At 41.8% G+C, this 16,637-nt stretch overlaps 2 protein-coding genes across 2 annotated transcripts; one reads left to right on the forward strand and one right to left on the reverse strand.

Moving 5' to 3' along the window:
• Positions 1-260: 260 nt before the first annotated feature.
• Positions 261-3,968, forward strand: MELLADRAFT_102161 (uncharacterized protein; the record flags this gene model as incomplete). The annotated part of the gene is made up of 4 exons (XM_007404874.1): positions 261-771; positions 2,357-2,641; positions 2,682-2,846; positions 3,544-3,968. 4 exons carry the CDS (start codon positions 261-263, stop codon positions 3,966-3,968), a joined length of 1,386 nt encoding a protein of 461 aa, XP_007404936.1.
• Positions 3,969-14,422: 10,454 nt separating this feature from the next.
• Positions 14,423-14,776, reverse strand: MELLADRAFT_59414 (uncharacterized protein; the record flags this gene model as incomplete). Its single annotated transcript, XM_007405375.1, has 1 exon — positions 14,423-14,776. The coding sequence occupies one exon, from the start codon at positions 14,774-14,776 to the stop codon at positions 14,423-14,425; it is 354 nt and encodes a 117-aa protein (XP_007405437.1).
• Positions 14,777-16,637: the final 1,861 nt, after the last annotated feature.

Raw genomic sequence — 16,637 nt, forward strand, 5'->3', positions numbered from 1 at the left:
GCCAAAAGCCCACAAGCTTCAACCACCAAGTTCTGACAGATTTGAGAGATCTTTACAAACGATAAGGATACTCTCGCTGATGTGATCTACTACACAATTCAAAAGCTTTAAAGTAGCCTAATTTCGTACATACATAATCGATTGAGATAGATACTTTTCTGACTTTTGAGCTCAAATCAACACTTGAAATCCATCCCTTGATCGAGATATTCTACGGTTACTTTTGAAACAACAAGACTCGAATCCACGCTTGATTTCCAATGGTATTACCAGGAGAGGAGTTCCCCCCCGAACCAAAGCGGGCAAGAAGCGCAGCGATTCCGATGTCAGCAATTGGTCGGAGACTTGCTGAACTAGAGGGTCGTGAGCAAGAAGCAGGTAATCGAGTGGATGCTCAGAGGAATCAGCCACAAGCCCCCGACATTCAACCTATCAACCCAGCAGACCACCTTGATCAGGAGGAGGATCAACTTTACCGCGCTTTTATTCCAGCTGGTGGCCTGGATGATCCTCCCAGAAACGAAGTCCAACTTTCACCCGTTATCAATCGAGCCGACTATTATCGTGATGTAACTTACCAAGAGAGAATTCTTCAGGAAGAAGCCAACTGGAGAAAGATCATACCAGCAATGTTTATCGCCTTCATGCCGTGTAGCCGAGCAACTTTTCAGTGGGTAGACCCAAATAAATGGGATCATGACATGAATGAACCATGTAATTGTGCACTTTGGAAGCGGTCAACAGTCACCATTGATACAATTGACTGGTGTGGTGAGTCGGATTTTGTCATTTTATTGCTATAAAATGTCTACTTCCAAGATAAAATAGTCTGTCATACAATTAATTGTATGTATTCAACCATTAAAACAGGTCGTACCAAAATGCCACTTCAGATTTGCCAGTGCACACCGGATGCAGTTCGGTTGCTACGTAAAGGTTACATAGGCAGTCATCCTGTGAAGCCAAGAACGGCATTTTCAATTTGATTGTTGCGATATCATCATATTTTGTGGAAATTCTGTAGTGTACAAATCACACCTTGTGTGGAGGTAATAGACGAATATCTGGATCCTTGACATCCTCTCTTAGTGGTTGCAGGGAGTGATCAGGTACGTGGTTGCTCAAAGAAGTATTTTCAATGATGAATTCTAATTAAGTCTTATTACAGACTCGTGATTGGCGCAAAGGGTATTCCGCTGCTGTTGATGTTTATCGGGAAATGCTTCAACTAGAAGAAGAATTGAAAAATAAAGTGTTGAAATGCTTCCCTGAGGATATACTGGCTTCCACTTGTCCAGCCTGCTTTGGACCAGAAGTAGCAGGGAGGCGAGTGGCTGAGCCGAATGTGGTTGTCTGTCTTGATGGTAATTTCCAGCAGAGGCGCCACTACTCAGCTAGTGCCGCTTGGAGGGGTAATACTGGAGTTATGCCGGCTTTGTTTCTATCCCCGGCCGACGTCAGGAGCTGGGAGAACAAGATGATGGTTAACCCACGTGACAAGGCCTCTGACTTGATTGTGAGCTGGTTGAGGTTCATATTTATATTTATTGTGAATTATTATGTTGTGCTCATATGTACTGACTTCAGCAAATCTTATATTTATATTTAGCATCCATGTAGCGCACAGCATACAGCTGCTGATGATGTTCGAGGTAGATCTACTTGGAAAAGCTACTACGAAACCGGTTTGATGGGCATGGGGTGTCGACACGACAATGTTTTGAAATTCATCAATATTATCCAGAGTGGCGAGCGGTTAGTAAACCATTAAATCCTTCTTAGTTCAAATGGAAAGGCCAAAAGCCATGATTTGATATGGATTCATGTATCATTTCATCAAAGTGGTCATTTTCCTGTAGCTATGCTTGACTGGCTCATGAAGCAAAGTCAGCGAGATATGAAGTATGGTGTGCTTTATGACATTGGATGTAATTTGGAGAAGGGAATTCTCAAAGTATGTCAATCAAGACTCCTTCTGGTTTATCTGCTTGAATCAATGAGTAAATATGATGATTGTCTGATATCAATCAATGACTGGAATATTATCCAGCGTAATTTATTCCCAGATAAGCGTGATGCTGGCCTGCTTATGTTTGGTACCAGTGTTTTCCATTCATTTGTTCACCAATGGACGTGCCAATTACAGTACAATCCAAGGCTGAATATGGATTGGGGTCTATCAGATGGGGAGGGAATGGAGCGGATTTGGTCCAGGCTCTCATCACTGATTAGTGGTCTCAGGTATTCTACATCGTTTCATTGACTCAGCGCATTGAATCTACAAGCGCAGCATCACAATGAGGCTGGTCGAACCAAATTGGGTAAGCTTGTTTTATAATACATCCTTTCGGAATAGTCTCACACCGACGATCCCTTTGTTTCAAAGTTAAATCGCTGCTAACGCGCGAGCGTGCAGCCCACAAGCAGTATTTGGATAGCAGGTTGAAGTTGGATATTCTCAAACGTGAACCTACTTACAACGAAGATTATTTCATCCAACAATGGTCTCGGCAGCGGGAATGTCAACTGAACGCATTGGTGCATGAAAACACTGAGACTCTGAGCAAGAAACTAGCAAAGCTTGTGGGTTTGGAACAAAGCCTGCAGACCTCAGAGTTGAGTAACTTATCTTTGCTTGACTGTAAGTCAGTTTCAATTGAACTTATGTATATGATATAGAGACGAATTTGAGTTGCTACGAGCAAAGCGTCGACGGGATCGAACCCGTGCAGAGCAGCTCGAATTTGCTGCCCTACCTGAGTCTATTGCTGTGCTGAAAGCCAAGATTGAGGAGGTGGTGGACCAACTCGGAGGTGACAAATATAGAGATACTCCGGGGGCTTCGAGTGAGTTTGAATCCCATTGATGGTAGCACCGGAGACTGGAGCAATTAAGAAATGCAAATTCTAACTGTAGCACCCAAGGGAAGAGGGCTGATCCGAATTCGGGTGGCCAAAAACAAACTCCATGTGGCGAAAATTGATGTCTTCACCATGCAAAATCATAGTGATGAGCGGGCAGGTATGTAATGTTTGTTTATAATGACAAGTATGCATTACACTGAATTTGAGATATTACAAAAATTAAGGCACTCGAGTTCAACAAAGGATGAAAAAGTCATTGAGGGAAAAGCAGACCGCATTCAAATCAAAATACAACACTTTCAAACGCATAGTCGAGGGTTTCAATCGCGATTTCCCAGATGGTCCAGTTATGGATTGTCCCTCGTTTGAAGATTGCCGAGCCCTGTCAGTGTATGATGCGTTCTGGGATGTGGGTCAACTGACGCATCCTGGAGAGGCGTGGGCGGTAGATCCAAAGACACAAGAGGGAATTCAGGCGTACCTTGCAATGACACACGCTCACGATGAGCTTCGTCGAGTCGGCCGAGAGTGTCGTCAAATGATTAAGTGGGCGGTGGATGTTGAAAGGAAGATGTCAGTATTGCAAACTTCACTTCTCTGGAAGGTGAGCAGTTTTGTACTCTTACCTGGTCTGATTGATTTATTGAAGATTGTATGTATAAAAATGTTGGCAACGCAGATGACAACGTTGAGAACATTACAAACGCCTGGATGATGCAGATCGTAGGTTCAGTAAAGCCGAGGATGTCAGATCGCTTGGTTGAGAGCAAGGAAGTTTTGAACTCACTTCTTAGTCGCTTTACACACAGTCATAGCCGATTATGTATCACATGGAATATTGATATGTTGAAGATCTTGAACAAGACAGTTGAGGATAGTGATTTAAGCCAAGACAGCGAAGTCAGTCTTGAACTTGAGTGGAGGAATTTGGCGGTAAGATCAAGACTGGCCTTTCAAAGGGTGGTGGAAGCTCCAATTGTCAAGGCAGAGCCGCTTGATCAGGATGAAGCTGCCGAGTTTGAGATGGAGGACAATGAGGACGAGTTGTTGTTGTTGAATGATGAGGGCAATGGGGATGAGGTAGACGAGGAGGAAGTCGATTGATTAGCAAAGTTGTCAGAGTCATATAACATCAGAGACTGGAAAGGCGTACATTTGCTTCCTTTGACTTGTAAAAAGACTGGATTGTGCTGATTTGAATTGAGTTGAGATGGAAGGTCTCTGGAGATAATTCCGGTTTTGATGGAGTTGCTGTTAGACGGAGTTTGTTTGGGGTCATAGCTGATTGTAGACTACTGGTTAGGAAGAGGTCTCGTATTAGTTCAACTTGAGCCTATTTGCATTTTGTTTCAATCACTATGCCAGGGAAGTGGTGTAAGTACATACTTAGGGCAGATTCACAGGAGGTCAGAGCGCTCTGACAAGACTCCAGAGCGCTCTGACAAGGCCCAGAGCACTCTGGCTAGTGACTTTGCAAAAAGTCAAAGTCCAAGTGTGCTTTAAATTTGTATAAGGGCAGTTTATCATGTAAATAATGGTCTACAATGTTTTTATCCCCCTGAATTTTGTTTTAACTTGTGTTTGAGTGCAAGAAAAAACTGCTCCAGGAGCGCTGAAACTGCTCTGGGCCAAGAATCGGCTTACATGCCCTTCGTAATTGCCAGTTTCTGACAGACTTGTATGTCACTTCCTACAGGTGCCACAGGTGCAAAAAGTCTAACTTTCCCGTTGACTTGCTAACGGGTATGCAGTTTTTGCGTTTTTGTTCATGTCCTCGAGTCTCCAAGAATGGCGCTCCTCTACAATAGCTGTTTGACGATTTTGCAGAAAAACGGACAAGGCTTGGGGTATTGTAATCCATTTCCACCATCCCATTATCCAATTTCAAACAGTCAATATATAAAGCATTTTAATATCTCTTCTACAGCAATCATAATATTTCATTTATAGCCATCATAAGCACTGTCATTGTTTTTCAGCAATCTTAATCTTACACTTGAGAATTTATCAACTTTTTTCAATGGCATCAACACAAATCATTCCTCCCAAATCCGACGAACATAGTTCAAACACTACAAGCCACTTGCAAGAAATTCAAGCATGGGGAGAGCTTTATATCCATTCTCACAGTTCCTTACATTACGGGTAAGGTTTTGTAAGAAAGGTTAATCAGTTTGTATTGTGCCAAATTTTAATTATTTAATGGTCTTTAACCTTCCTTAATTAAATGTAGAGAGTTGCTCAGCAAGTTTCTACATTTCTCCTCAACCTTGACCGCTAAATGCGGCTGAGGTTGAGGTCCTTTCGGGGGAGCCTGGGCGCGGGATTGGCATGGCTTTGTGTCACGGTCCACTACTACTTGGTATAGGTCACTGTTACTCTCTGTTTTCAAAAAAAAAGAGGAAGATAACTTTGCAATTCCGTAACGAGATACAGACAACTCTAATTCTTGAACCGACTAGATGATTGTAATTTCTGGTGTACTAGTCCCCTACTATGTAATTGTTTAGTTAGTGTAATATGCAATCAAGCAAAATCGCACTTAAAAAATAAAAAAAATAAAAAAAGAGCAGAATTCATGTTGTGGGTGCGTCCTTCTTCCGACAGGCGCGCCCAGGCGCGAAAAATCTTGATCGGACTGGCACAGGCGCCACTGGGGCGCGTTAGGTGCGCCCTTCGCCCCCAAAAAGTAGGAAAAAAAGGAAAAAATCTGCTACACCAGCGTACAGTGCCAGAAGATAACACCACAGGAATTATTAAGTTCAAACCCCGGTTGAGCAGAATTGTGGTATCCGAGTCCGCAACTTGTCTCAATTGCGAATCTAGTTCACATTATGTTCACAATACGTTCACAAGTTTCCCTCAGGTTTTTCTGATAACCCTTTGTCATGAGACATACAAATGCCCCTTTCTGACCGACAAGTGTCTTTTATAGTACATTCCCTGTCCTCGCTATTTACGCTTGCCATAGACATGCCTTCAAGAATGTTTGGCAAATCCAGATTTGATGACTGTGGCATCCTTAAATCCAATGGAGTCAGGATGGCAAAGGAGCCTGACCCGTCCTTGGCCCGTCAGCCCACGTGATTACAGCTTGAGGGCAACTTGTGAATGAATTGTGAATGTAATGTGAACTAGATCCGTGATTGAGACAAGTTGCGGACTTGGACACCACAATTCTGCTCAATAGGGTTTTGAACTCAATATTTCCCATGGTGTAAATAGTTGCCAATAAGAGAATTCTAGTCATTGACTGTAAGGTAGATTGCAAGAGATATCACAATCAAAGGAAGTTGACTGCAATTTTATACACATGAAACTCTATACGTCTTTTGGGCAAGACTTGGTCTGTAAAGTGACAACAGATCAGAGTGAGGTATGTAGACTGTTGGCCCAATATCTTAATACCATGATCAAGCAACACTCCTCAAAGTCCTCTCCAGGTATTTCTGATGGAGATGTGTTGCAAAACTGACAAAAACCCGCGGGTTAACTATGGGGCGCGCCCCTACATATTTTGAAGCTTTGGGGCGCTACCAGGCACGCCCGCGCCGGGGCGCGACTTTTTTGCGCTTTTTGCGCCGCGCCCACAACATGAAGCAGAATATTAACGGTACTCAAAGTAAAAAGGTGGTTTCTGCCTACTTCAAGACCTGGAACCTACTTTGTTTTTTTGGCGGGGACTTTTTTTCCAAGTATGTTTTCCTCAACCGGGTGGCTTTGAGGACCCTTTCTCTACTTTAAACATATGTACCTTCGGCTTTTGGCAAGAACTGTCTGGATCTGGTTCATGCATCCGGAAAGTTCCTATTGGGCGTTTATTCCACCTTGCAACCTTCATCCTCCTCTATCCTTCTTCATCTTACATTGGCTCACCACTTTCACCTCCAGATCATGACAATTTTTGATTTGAAATCAGTCAATTGGTTTTTGAAACAATCAATTGTTTCAACTCTCACTTTCTAAAAGACAGAATTGTGCTGAGCAGTCTCAACTCAGGCTTTTGTTTGATTGTACTTCAAACATTTCATTTCAGAGATGCCCAAAACAGAAGAAAGAAACACACAAAAACTTTGACCAATCAATCGTTTTCAAAAACAATCAATCGTCACAACTTGCATGGGGTCACAGAGTAATCATACCGATCAGCTTTTGAACCATCTATTGTTTCCAAAATCTATTGTTAGTCACAACTCTCAAGACTTTAGAATTAAGATTGTATCAGTCATGAATTCAGGGTGTGAAGGATTTTATTGAGATTGACTAATCTGATGATACTTTTCATTAAAAGAATCAGAAATCAATTCCAATTGATCCAAATCAAATCCATCGTCAACTTGATGATCATTTGGTATATCAAATGAAAAGAATGTAATCAGACAAGATACACTACTAGAATGAGGTAGTAAGTCTAGAATTTGTTGATTTGAATGCTTGGAATGAGTAGGTGAATTGATTGAAGTAGTTGAACAGGCAGATGATTTTGTCAATGATAAAGGGTTTGCTCTGAAATTGAGTTGTGGGTGAATTTGGAGAGGGAGAACAAGGGGTTGAACCTTGCAGGATAGGATGGTGGTGATGAGCGGAAATTGAGGCCACCGGCACGGCGCTCTAAAGAGTGCTCACCTACTTTTTCCGGGTGGTGCCTAGTTTTTACAAGTAGGTTTCCCAAGGTTTCCCAACTAGGCAGAAACCACCTTTTTACTTTGAGTACCGTTATTATGATAAGTCTCAGAGTTCAACCCTAAGAACTTATACTTAATATCAATACTTTCCAAAGAAGCATTACCCTTTTAGGGTATTCTTTGCAACCTCTATAACAACGGTTTATTTTACTATAGGTGGTTTGGGGGTATGCCCTGGCAAGGTCGGTATGCTATTTGTGATGGACGTCCACCACTATAGCGGTACCTACCTGCCAGGGTGAGAGCAAAGAACCCCTGGAGGGCTTCTCTTCCCCACAACTCGCGGGGATTTGAGCCGTGAGCCTGAGAAGCTCCATCCCTCAACTCACCGCAGAGTTTTCTGACACATAAACCAAAGCTTACAGAACATAAGTTGGTTATAACGTTTAGAATTTGACCAAAGAAGATCCACCCCAATTCAATCTATACGCCTCCTCAGCGATCACAAACTTAAACCAAGACACAATAGGTCCATGTGACCCTGTTAAACAGTGTGGTATGAACAATCACTCAATTCCCACTCTCTTCATCCCAGAAGAGGTCTTCTAACAGTTTCTTTGTCTTCTTCAAATCTTTGTTTGGATAATTCCTCAGGTACACTTTATATGCATCCGAAGCCCAGCATCTGCTTCTTTTCACTTCTTCTCTACTTGCTCTCAAGTTCCACCAAAGCAAGGCGCCGCCTATTCAAAAGGAATGGCCATGGAGTAGCTTCTCCTTGGACAAACAATGTGAGTTCCATATTGATCTAAACCTCTCTATGGTTTCCACTTTCCCATCTTCTTATCTACCTCCACTACGGAGATTTCATTGCTCAGTTTCCTATTCTTGTAGCAAAACCATTCTTGTAACATCAAAACTGGATCTAACAAGGACTTTTGTCAACGTAGTACAATAAACTGTACTTCGCCTGGAGTCGCCGTTTTTGCGTTATGAACTGCTAATTTCACATACAACCTGTCATTTGACCACATCAGATCATCCCAACGCGGCATCCTCTTTGTAGCATCATCTGTGATTAATTCTCCTAGCCTAGTGGTTCCCCAAAAAGCAACTAAGGCCGCCGTCAACATCACCAGTCCCTTCTTGCCTTGATCCGGAAGGACTTCTAAAAGGATCACTAAATCTCATACTAGTACTGCTTGACATTTGAATTTGACCTCAGCTAATTCAGCTTCCAACAACCTTGAGGCTTTGAGAAGAGCTTTCACTGCATCGTCTACTGCTGACGGATATTCTTCATGGTGAAAAAGGTGCCATGCTTTAATACCCGCCACATATGCTTTGCGTGTTGAATACTTCACTGACTCATCATCTTTTGCCCTCTCTACATCTTTCTTTGAAGCCCAGACGACAAATTGTTTCATTAAAAGAGGTGAACTTGGTAATTACCTGACTCTATCTATTCCTTTCACTGTTGCAAATCAATATAACTTCACAACACCTGAATTATAACTCTTCAGAGTACCATTACCCCAAGGACCTCTTAGATAAGGTTTCTTCACCTCATCAATCTCCAACTCGTCTACTCCTACAGCGTTCTTCCAAAATGCTCCATATGGCTTCAAAACTCTCTTCAGATTGAACGATTTGAGGTTAGATTTGTGCTGTGATTTCTTCATCTTGATCTTCTATTGCTTGAAGTTTAGGTGGAAATACTTGTCTAAGTAAGTGCTGGAGGTCTACCAGTACTTTTATCAAAACTTCTCAATACCAGTCTAATTTCCCTAAGATCCCTCGAGATAACGTGTCAGCATCATTCCCTTTTGATGTGACATGTTTTGCCTCTATGTCACAAGCCAAAACAGTAAGTAACCTTTGGATTTGTTTCCATTCTTCATTCACCATTTTGTCTTGGGATTTCCTTTTCCTTACTGCTGACTGAGATGTTGTATTATCCGTCCACACCGCAAATTTCTTGCCTAGAACAATCAAGAAATCAGAACAGTCTTCACTAAACGACTTCTCCTTAGTACTCACCTTCCATAGATGATACCTTCTGTAGAACTAACAGCCCCAAGCAAATGGCAACTGTCTCTGCCCGCACTATCAAGCGTTTATCTTCCAATAAACCTAAAGTTTGCCAACCAGGTACAAATTTGGAACAGGCCCACTGCTTTCCTATTAGCACTCCAATTCCAAAGGAGGACGACACGTCCCCCACCCAAGCAACTTCCGTCGCTTTGGGAGAAGGGATCAACGGTTGTGAGTTAAAATTCTTCAGTGCCCAATACCATTTCTTTAAATCTGCTTTCACACCAACAGGTGTTCTCTCAGCGCCGCTTTATTTCTCCAACTCTTCATCCAACGGTAAAACGACCTTAAGTAAGCCTTCAAATGTGGGACAATGTATACTGTATGTACCAATTTCTCCACAAAACTTTCTACTTGATTTAACACCCATTTCGCACCTGGTCTAAGAAATTCAATCACTAACTGGATTCTTTCTCTTAATTTGTCTTCAGGTAATCTAACAGTATGATCATGACCATTCCAAATAAAAACAACAAATCTTTGTTCCACCACAAATTCAAAGTTCTTCGGTGGGTTAGTCATAACTCCTAAATTCATACTAAGATTTGTCACATCATCTAAGGATACTTTGTCTTCTGGTCTCTTAAGCATTAGATTATTGTTGACCCACCTGAAGATCTTGAAGATCTTTGTCAGCCCTGAGTACATATACATGGACCCAAAACTAGCCTGCAACAGTAAAAACACCATGTATAAAATCAATTACATGCTACATACTGAACATAGACTGTATGTAACCTGTAATACAATGTACCAAAACCTTTATTACATATAAATGAACCCGTAAAACAACATGTAACATGTAATAAAACACCATTTACACCTCATAACTCAGTGTCAAGAGTTAAATGCTTATATTACATATCACACATAACATGTATATGTAATTAAGCACTACTAGTGATACACATTAACATATAGTAATGATTAACCCTGAACCAATGTAGTGATAATAACAAATATCACTACAGTTAGGTTTGGAGAGGAGAGTATATAAACCCCTCCTCTCTCAGCCTTCAGAGATTCCCCTCAAGCAATAATTACCCACTACTTTTAAAGAACAATTAAAGTTCAACTGAAGTACATATCGAGAGTCTTATATATAAATAAGACTAGTGATAAGCTTCATCAACTTTAATCAGCTTCCTGATTAAAAGTAGGTAATACATTCTTCATTCCCCTCTGGATCCTCTGCTTCCCCCAAGTAGAAATCAACCTAGGTTGGTGACCTCTAACAGCCCCAGGTTAGTGACCTTAAGAAGAACTTTCAGGTTGGCGACCATAAGAATAACCCAAGATTGGTGACCACAAGAACAACCAGTTTGGTGATCTTTATCTCACCCTTTAAATCTGTTAATAAAAGATTAAAGGAGGGTCTTGGATCCAACCCTCATCCATTACTTATAATACTAGATATTATTTATAATCTCCTTCTAAGGAGTCACTTAACTGTAGTCTGTTTGGGTTTGTCCAAACAGACTACTTGTTCTATTCGCCCTCTTTCCTTCTTTCCTTTATTTCACTTGTAGATACTACATATATGAAATAAAGAATTGAAAATTCCTAAATCAATCCTACCAATTTCCCAACTAGTGAGCTTAGAGTCCTCTTCAAGAGCACCTACCCTCACAATCTTCAGCAACATCTCTATTACAATTTTCCATACATGTGCTGGTTCTCTGAATACACCACAACTAGCAACTCCACCAAAACCGACAGCCAGATCTACCCATAAACAATTGTAGAAATCCAGAATACATAAGTAACGTCTTTGATACGGGTGGACCGGAAGTTGCCTATAGGCCTTCTGCCATGTTCCTAGATCCCAATCACCTGGATTATCTTGAAAGAAACCAGCTACCTTATCAAAATCATCCAAAAAAGTCCCGTAATTCAGCTTATTTACAAAAGAATTTACTGAAGGTACACCAACTACATTCTTGGGGAATGATAAATCGTTAACCATTCTAATTGAACTGTCACTGTTTACCGCGCTGCCCATTGGATTTGATCTGAAGAAACCAAATTTCCTTCTTAGCTCTTTGTGTGTATAAGGTCCTGCCAATCTTCCAGCCTCAAATTCTTTTCTCAAAGTTGCTTCGATTTGCGTTCTAGCTGACAAGACGGAGGTATGATTTTCCGGAGTGTACCAATTCATCCCTGCAATACCATGTTGAGGTATACCAAGGCAAAAACTTTCTGTGAATCCTGTCACAATATAAGGTATTTCTCTCGTCAGACCTACTTCTTTCATCAGACAAGCCCACTCTACTATGTTCATCCTGCAAGATACTGGTACCGGCCAAGGATCTTTCACCTCAACCGTAAAAATCTTCCTTTCATAGAGAGGTATTGGCTGTTTCTTCTGTCTTTTAGACTCCTCGTCTGATGAATCGTCTGAGGTAGTGTTGCACTCGTCTCTACCAGAGTCTTCCTGGCCAATACCATCTTCAGGTACTAGCACTTGACTCTGTTCATGACACTCACTCTCAAACTTCTCAGCAACGCACAACCAGATCCTGAATTCAAGAACTTCAAATTTCAAATGTTTTTAATGTTTCAGGACTTCAATAGACTTAGAAAACAAGATTCTATATCATCAAGCACTAACAAGGATAACATCACACCCATAACCCCAACAGCAGCACAAATCAAGGAAAACCAAAGTTGTATTAATCATCAACCAGGCCCACCGGCAAGAAAACAAACTTTCCACCAGAGCTTGTTTTACTGAAAGCATAACTCCAGTAAACACACTACTCACGCAGGTTAACTCTCTTCTTGCGTTCCAGATTTCCCTTGTTGTTTTGTCCCTTTTTGAAAGTAATTTGGCTTATAGGATGACAATTGAACCGGCATTGCCGTATTTGCTGCCTGATGGGAATCTGAGAAGAACCGCTCCACACATGAGTAAGAACTCCTATCATGATTCACCCAAATCTCAATGGGAACTCACCATTACGGTTGAAGCATAAAAATTCCTCTTCACATACGGGTGCTTTCCGCCTCTCTTTCCTCTAGAATGATTAGATGTAGACGGTGCCACTTCTATCACTCTCTTGATCACTTTCTAAATTACTTGAGTAGTTGTTTCCGACTTAGGACGCCCAGTCAAGAATCTGAGCCCGTACTTAGGACCTCCCGGAGCGTATGGATTCCCATCATATTGCAGATCTCCGGCTTGTTCAGCACTAAATTTAGCTTTCCCCTCGACACTAGGCTGAAGGCCATTAGGGATTTGGACCTTATCTTTCCACACCGACTTCCCATTAACTTTTGTTTTGATGAGTTTACGCCGTCTAAAAATCACTGTTCTGACTGACAAGTGGTATTGAAGTCCAACCATCCAACATAAATACTTCTTCTTCAAATCTGAAACTATTTGTTTGTGCTTCACAATATAATCTGCATAAGCGTCTAAATGGTAAATCTCTTGCGCATAACGCTCTTCAAGATCACACATCTCCATGAAATCACCATATGTAAGTTGTTTTTCTAAAGCCTTCTCTCGAGCTTTTGCTTTGTTCTTCTTGTCTTTTGACTTTTCATCATTATCATCATCATCGTGATAAGATTCTAAATCTGATTTCTTGAAGACAGATAGGGGCACATAGACGCGGAGACGTTTGAAACCTTTGTCCCAATTCTTTGGGACTTGGAGATCCGGGAGATCAGCCGAGTCAAATTCCACTACTTTGCATTCTAAATCCGCCTTCTTTGCAAGATCTGATTCATCCAAGCTAAAATCTGAGGAAGAATTGGAGTCTTCCAAGCTTGAGTCACTTGAGCTTGATGAGCTTGAACTCGAAGAGTGTTTCTTTTTATATTTAGAACTTTTCTTTCGTGATCTCTTCTTCTTTGGCTTAGAATCTTCAGAATTGCTAGACGATGAGTCACTACTTGGTATGTCCCTCTTCTTACTTTTCTTTTTGCTCTTTTTCTACCTCTTAGCTTTCACATCATGAACTAAATTCAACTCCATGGGATCAAGACCAGTACCCGACTGGTCTGTTGGGGCGATAGGATTAGCTTGCTGCTCCAGCGCTTCTCCTTCATCATGGTTTGCCCATGGAACCGGCAATTGGGCTTGTGTTCAGATCAAACCACTTCCAACTAGCGCCGGGGGATTTTGATATGTCAATAAATGCTCTAGTTCTGGCGGTTTATAAACATTGTATTCCATATGGACCATCGAGCCAAAGGACACATTCAAGTCTTTTATCAACCGCCTAGCTTCCGGGCCATTCTTGTTGTCTAACACTTGTGTTAGTCGTTGAAAGAGAGTTGCACTCCCTAGGCCTTTCCCTGTGTCTCTCAACTCGCACAAGGCTGTGCAACAGGACCAAATTGGGAAAAACCAAAGATTACGTAAGTATCTTGGACTATATTATTCACTCCGTTATTCTAAACGAGTTTTAAGAAGGTGCTTAATAGCAGCCAGACCACTAGACTTGTCAACTGACAAGAACCTAACTTAGGTTTTCTAGAGACAGGAATATTTTCCTTTAGTCTACTCTAAATCTGCGCTTCCAGCAGCAGCTTGTTGTACCAAAAAGGATTTCACGACATATGGTGCTAACAGCAGCCCAATTCACCTCTGCTCTTCTACTACTTTGGCGCTTATAGCAGCCATCAAAATTGGGAATTTTGATTGAAGGACAGCAAAACGTGATACTCTGACAGAAACCAGAAAGAAGAGGAGCCACCACAAACTTCAAAAGTACACTTACCATTATAAGGCAGTATGTGAACATCTGTTTCACTATCTTTCTCAGCAAGGTCTGATTGTCTTCTTTCTTGCTGTCTTTGCTCTTCTTCTCTCCACCTCACTAACTTCTCTCATTCCTTCTTCTTCAGTTCAAGCAGTATTACATCTTGAGTATCAGAACCTGAGCGTGAGTCTTCATCTCCATCCTCAACCTCTACTTTGTCTACTTGGTCCAGTACAATTCCTTTTGACATTCCTTGTTCCTTCTGACCTTGAAACGTAGATCCAAGATTCTCAGACTGAGTTCTTGATTCTGATCTTCTTAACCTTTCTTCTGCTTGCTCCTTCTCTCTCTCCATCCTCAAAGCTTTCTCTTCTTCCAATGATTTCACCATAACTACCTTTTCTTGAAGTTTATTTTTATTTGCAAATAGTTTTCCTCTATGTTCTTGATTCATTCGACCCGTAGTTTGAGTTAATTTCATTGAGACTAGTGAAAGGACTTTAGATTGTAAATGAAGAATTGAAAATTTAAAAGGCTATGAGGATTCAGAGAGAATAGAAATGAGAGCTGAGCCCACTAGAGTGAGAGAAGGTAAAATGAGGCGTGGAGAAGATTTTTTTTCCTCAAGTGACCAAATCAGCACCACAATTTTATTCTTGGACCCCGAGAGTGTCTCGGGGCTCTCACCCTGCCGGTCTCTACTACACCCCGTGTAATGGACTACAGATTACTGTCGCAGGCTTGGGGTGATCTTACAATATAATAGCCGCTGACGCTAGCCAATCTCTTGTTGAGTTTGTCAATCTCATTTGTGGGCTGCGTGAACCTCCCATCTAGGTGGGTCTTGTGAGAGCCTCAACTTGTTGAGAAGCCCACAACTCGCACGGGCTCAGCTCAGTCATCAGATCTTCAAGCTTTTCATTGAAGAGCATTCTATGTGTAGATATCTCTAACTTTGATTCCTCATCTTTGTATCTTCAGTCGCACATCTTCTTCCTTCTTTCTCTCTCTCTCCTTTCACCCTCTGCCCTCCCGTTCCTTCTATCAATTATCCATAAGAATTCCTTTGTTTCTTCTCTTTCCTTCTCCGTACATCTCTTCAAATATATGTCTATTGCGCTTGATTTCCATCTACCTTCTTCCATTATCCTCTCTTTATCCCATCCCATGTTAAACTTTAACAACACACTACCTACCTTGAATGAATGTCCGGACCATCCACCGTCTTTCACTCCTCCTAAACCCCATACGCTTTCCAACATCTTCCGGAACCTTAACTTGCATAAGGGTTGGCACTCGCCTCCTATCATTGCCGAGAATAGCAGATCACTTCCCCTCCTCTTCACATGTTCACTCGTTAATAACCTTGTCAAAGCTGAGACCGGGCCTAGGACTGAGAACTGCTCGTATAACCTACCAAGCATACAAACCGCAGTTTTAGCTTTTGTTTATCTCCCGCTGACTCCCCTCTTACCTGATGTACTGGGCTTCTCCGGGCTTGGCCATCTTAGCTTTCCACAGCCTCAGTATTGCAATCCTCCCCTTCTTCCCTTGTTCAAAAGATAAGTCTTCCACCTTAATTGCTCCTTCCTCCGCTGAGTCCCGTAAGATCTCTCCCAGGTGTGCCATCCCCCAAAACACTACCAGTGCTATCACTACTGCTAAGTCATGTAACTCCAATTTCCCATTTAAACCTGCCACCATTTTGAAGAGGTCCATCACCGTTATTGCCTTCTTCTCTGTTTTTTCCTCTTTTGTCAGCTCTCTTTTCTCTGCCAATCTCTCCGCGGCTCTCAGCAGTCCTTCTATCATTGTTCTGTCCAATTTTGGTTCCTTGTGGTGCTTGGCCATATGCCATGCCTTGAAACCTGCTATATATTTTGCTATTGTCTTTGACTTCAGTTCTTTCCCCGGTGCCTCCGCCTTTCCTACTTCTGACAGTCCTGCCCACACTATAAAGCCATACACATCCTCTGCCTTCATTGGTTCATCTCCTTTAAACTCTCTCCACGTACTATTGATGCAAGCTTTGAACTTCCTAACCGTGCTTGCGTACCCCTTCAATGTCCCTGGTGTCCAAGCTCCTTTGACTAGATGCTCTGTTACCGCTTCTTTTTGTGATTCCCCTTCTTTAACTGTTGATCCTTCAAAACTTATGTCCTCCTTCTTCTTCGAGTTCCTTGTTGTTATTGGGTTCATGTTCTAGGTATATTTTCAAATCGCTCAGTAGTTCTGGCTTCAAATAGTAGTGGATGTATTTGTTTCCTCTCAACCCTCTTGAGACTGAATATGCATTGTTGTCTCCCAGTTGCTACACATTTCTCCTTTATCTCGCATCCTAA

This window comes from Melampsora larici-populina, assembly GCF_000204055.1.
Source record: "Melampsora larici-populina 98AG31 unplaced genomic scaffold MELLAscaffold_3, whole genome shotgun sequence".
Classification (NCBI taxonomy): Eukaryota; Fungi; Basidiomycota; class Pucciniomycetes; order Pucciniales; family Melampsoraceae; genus Melampsora; species Melampsora laricis-populina.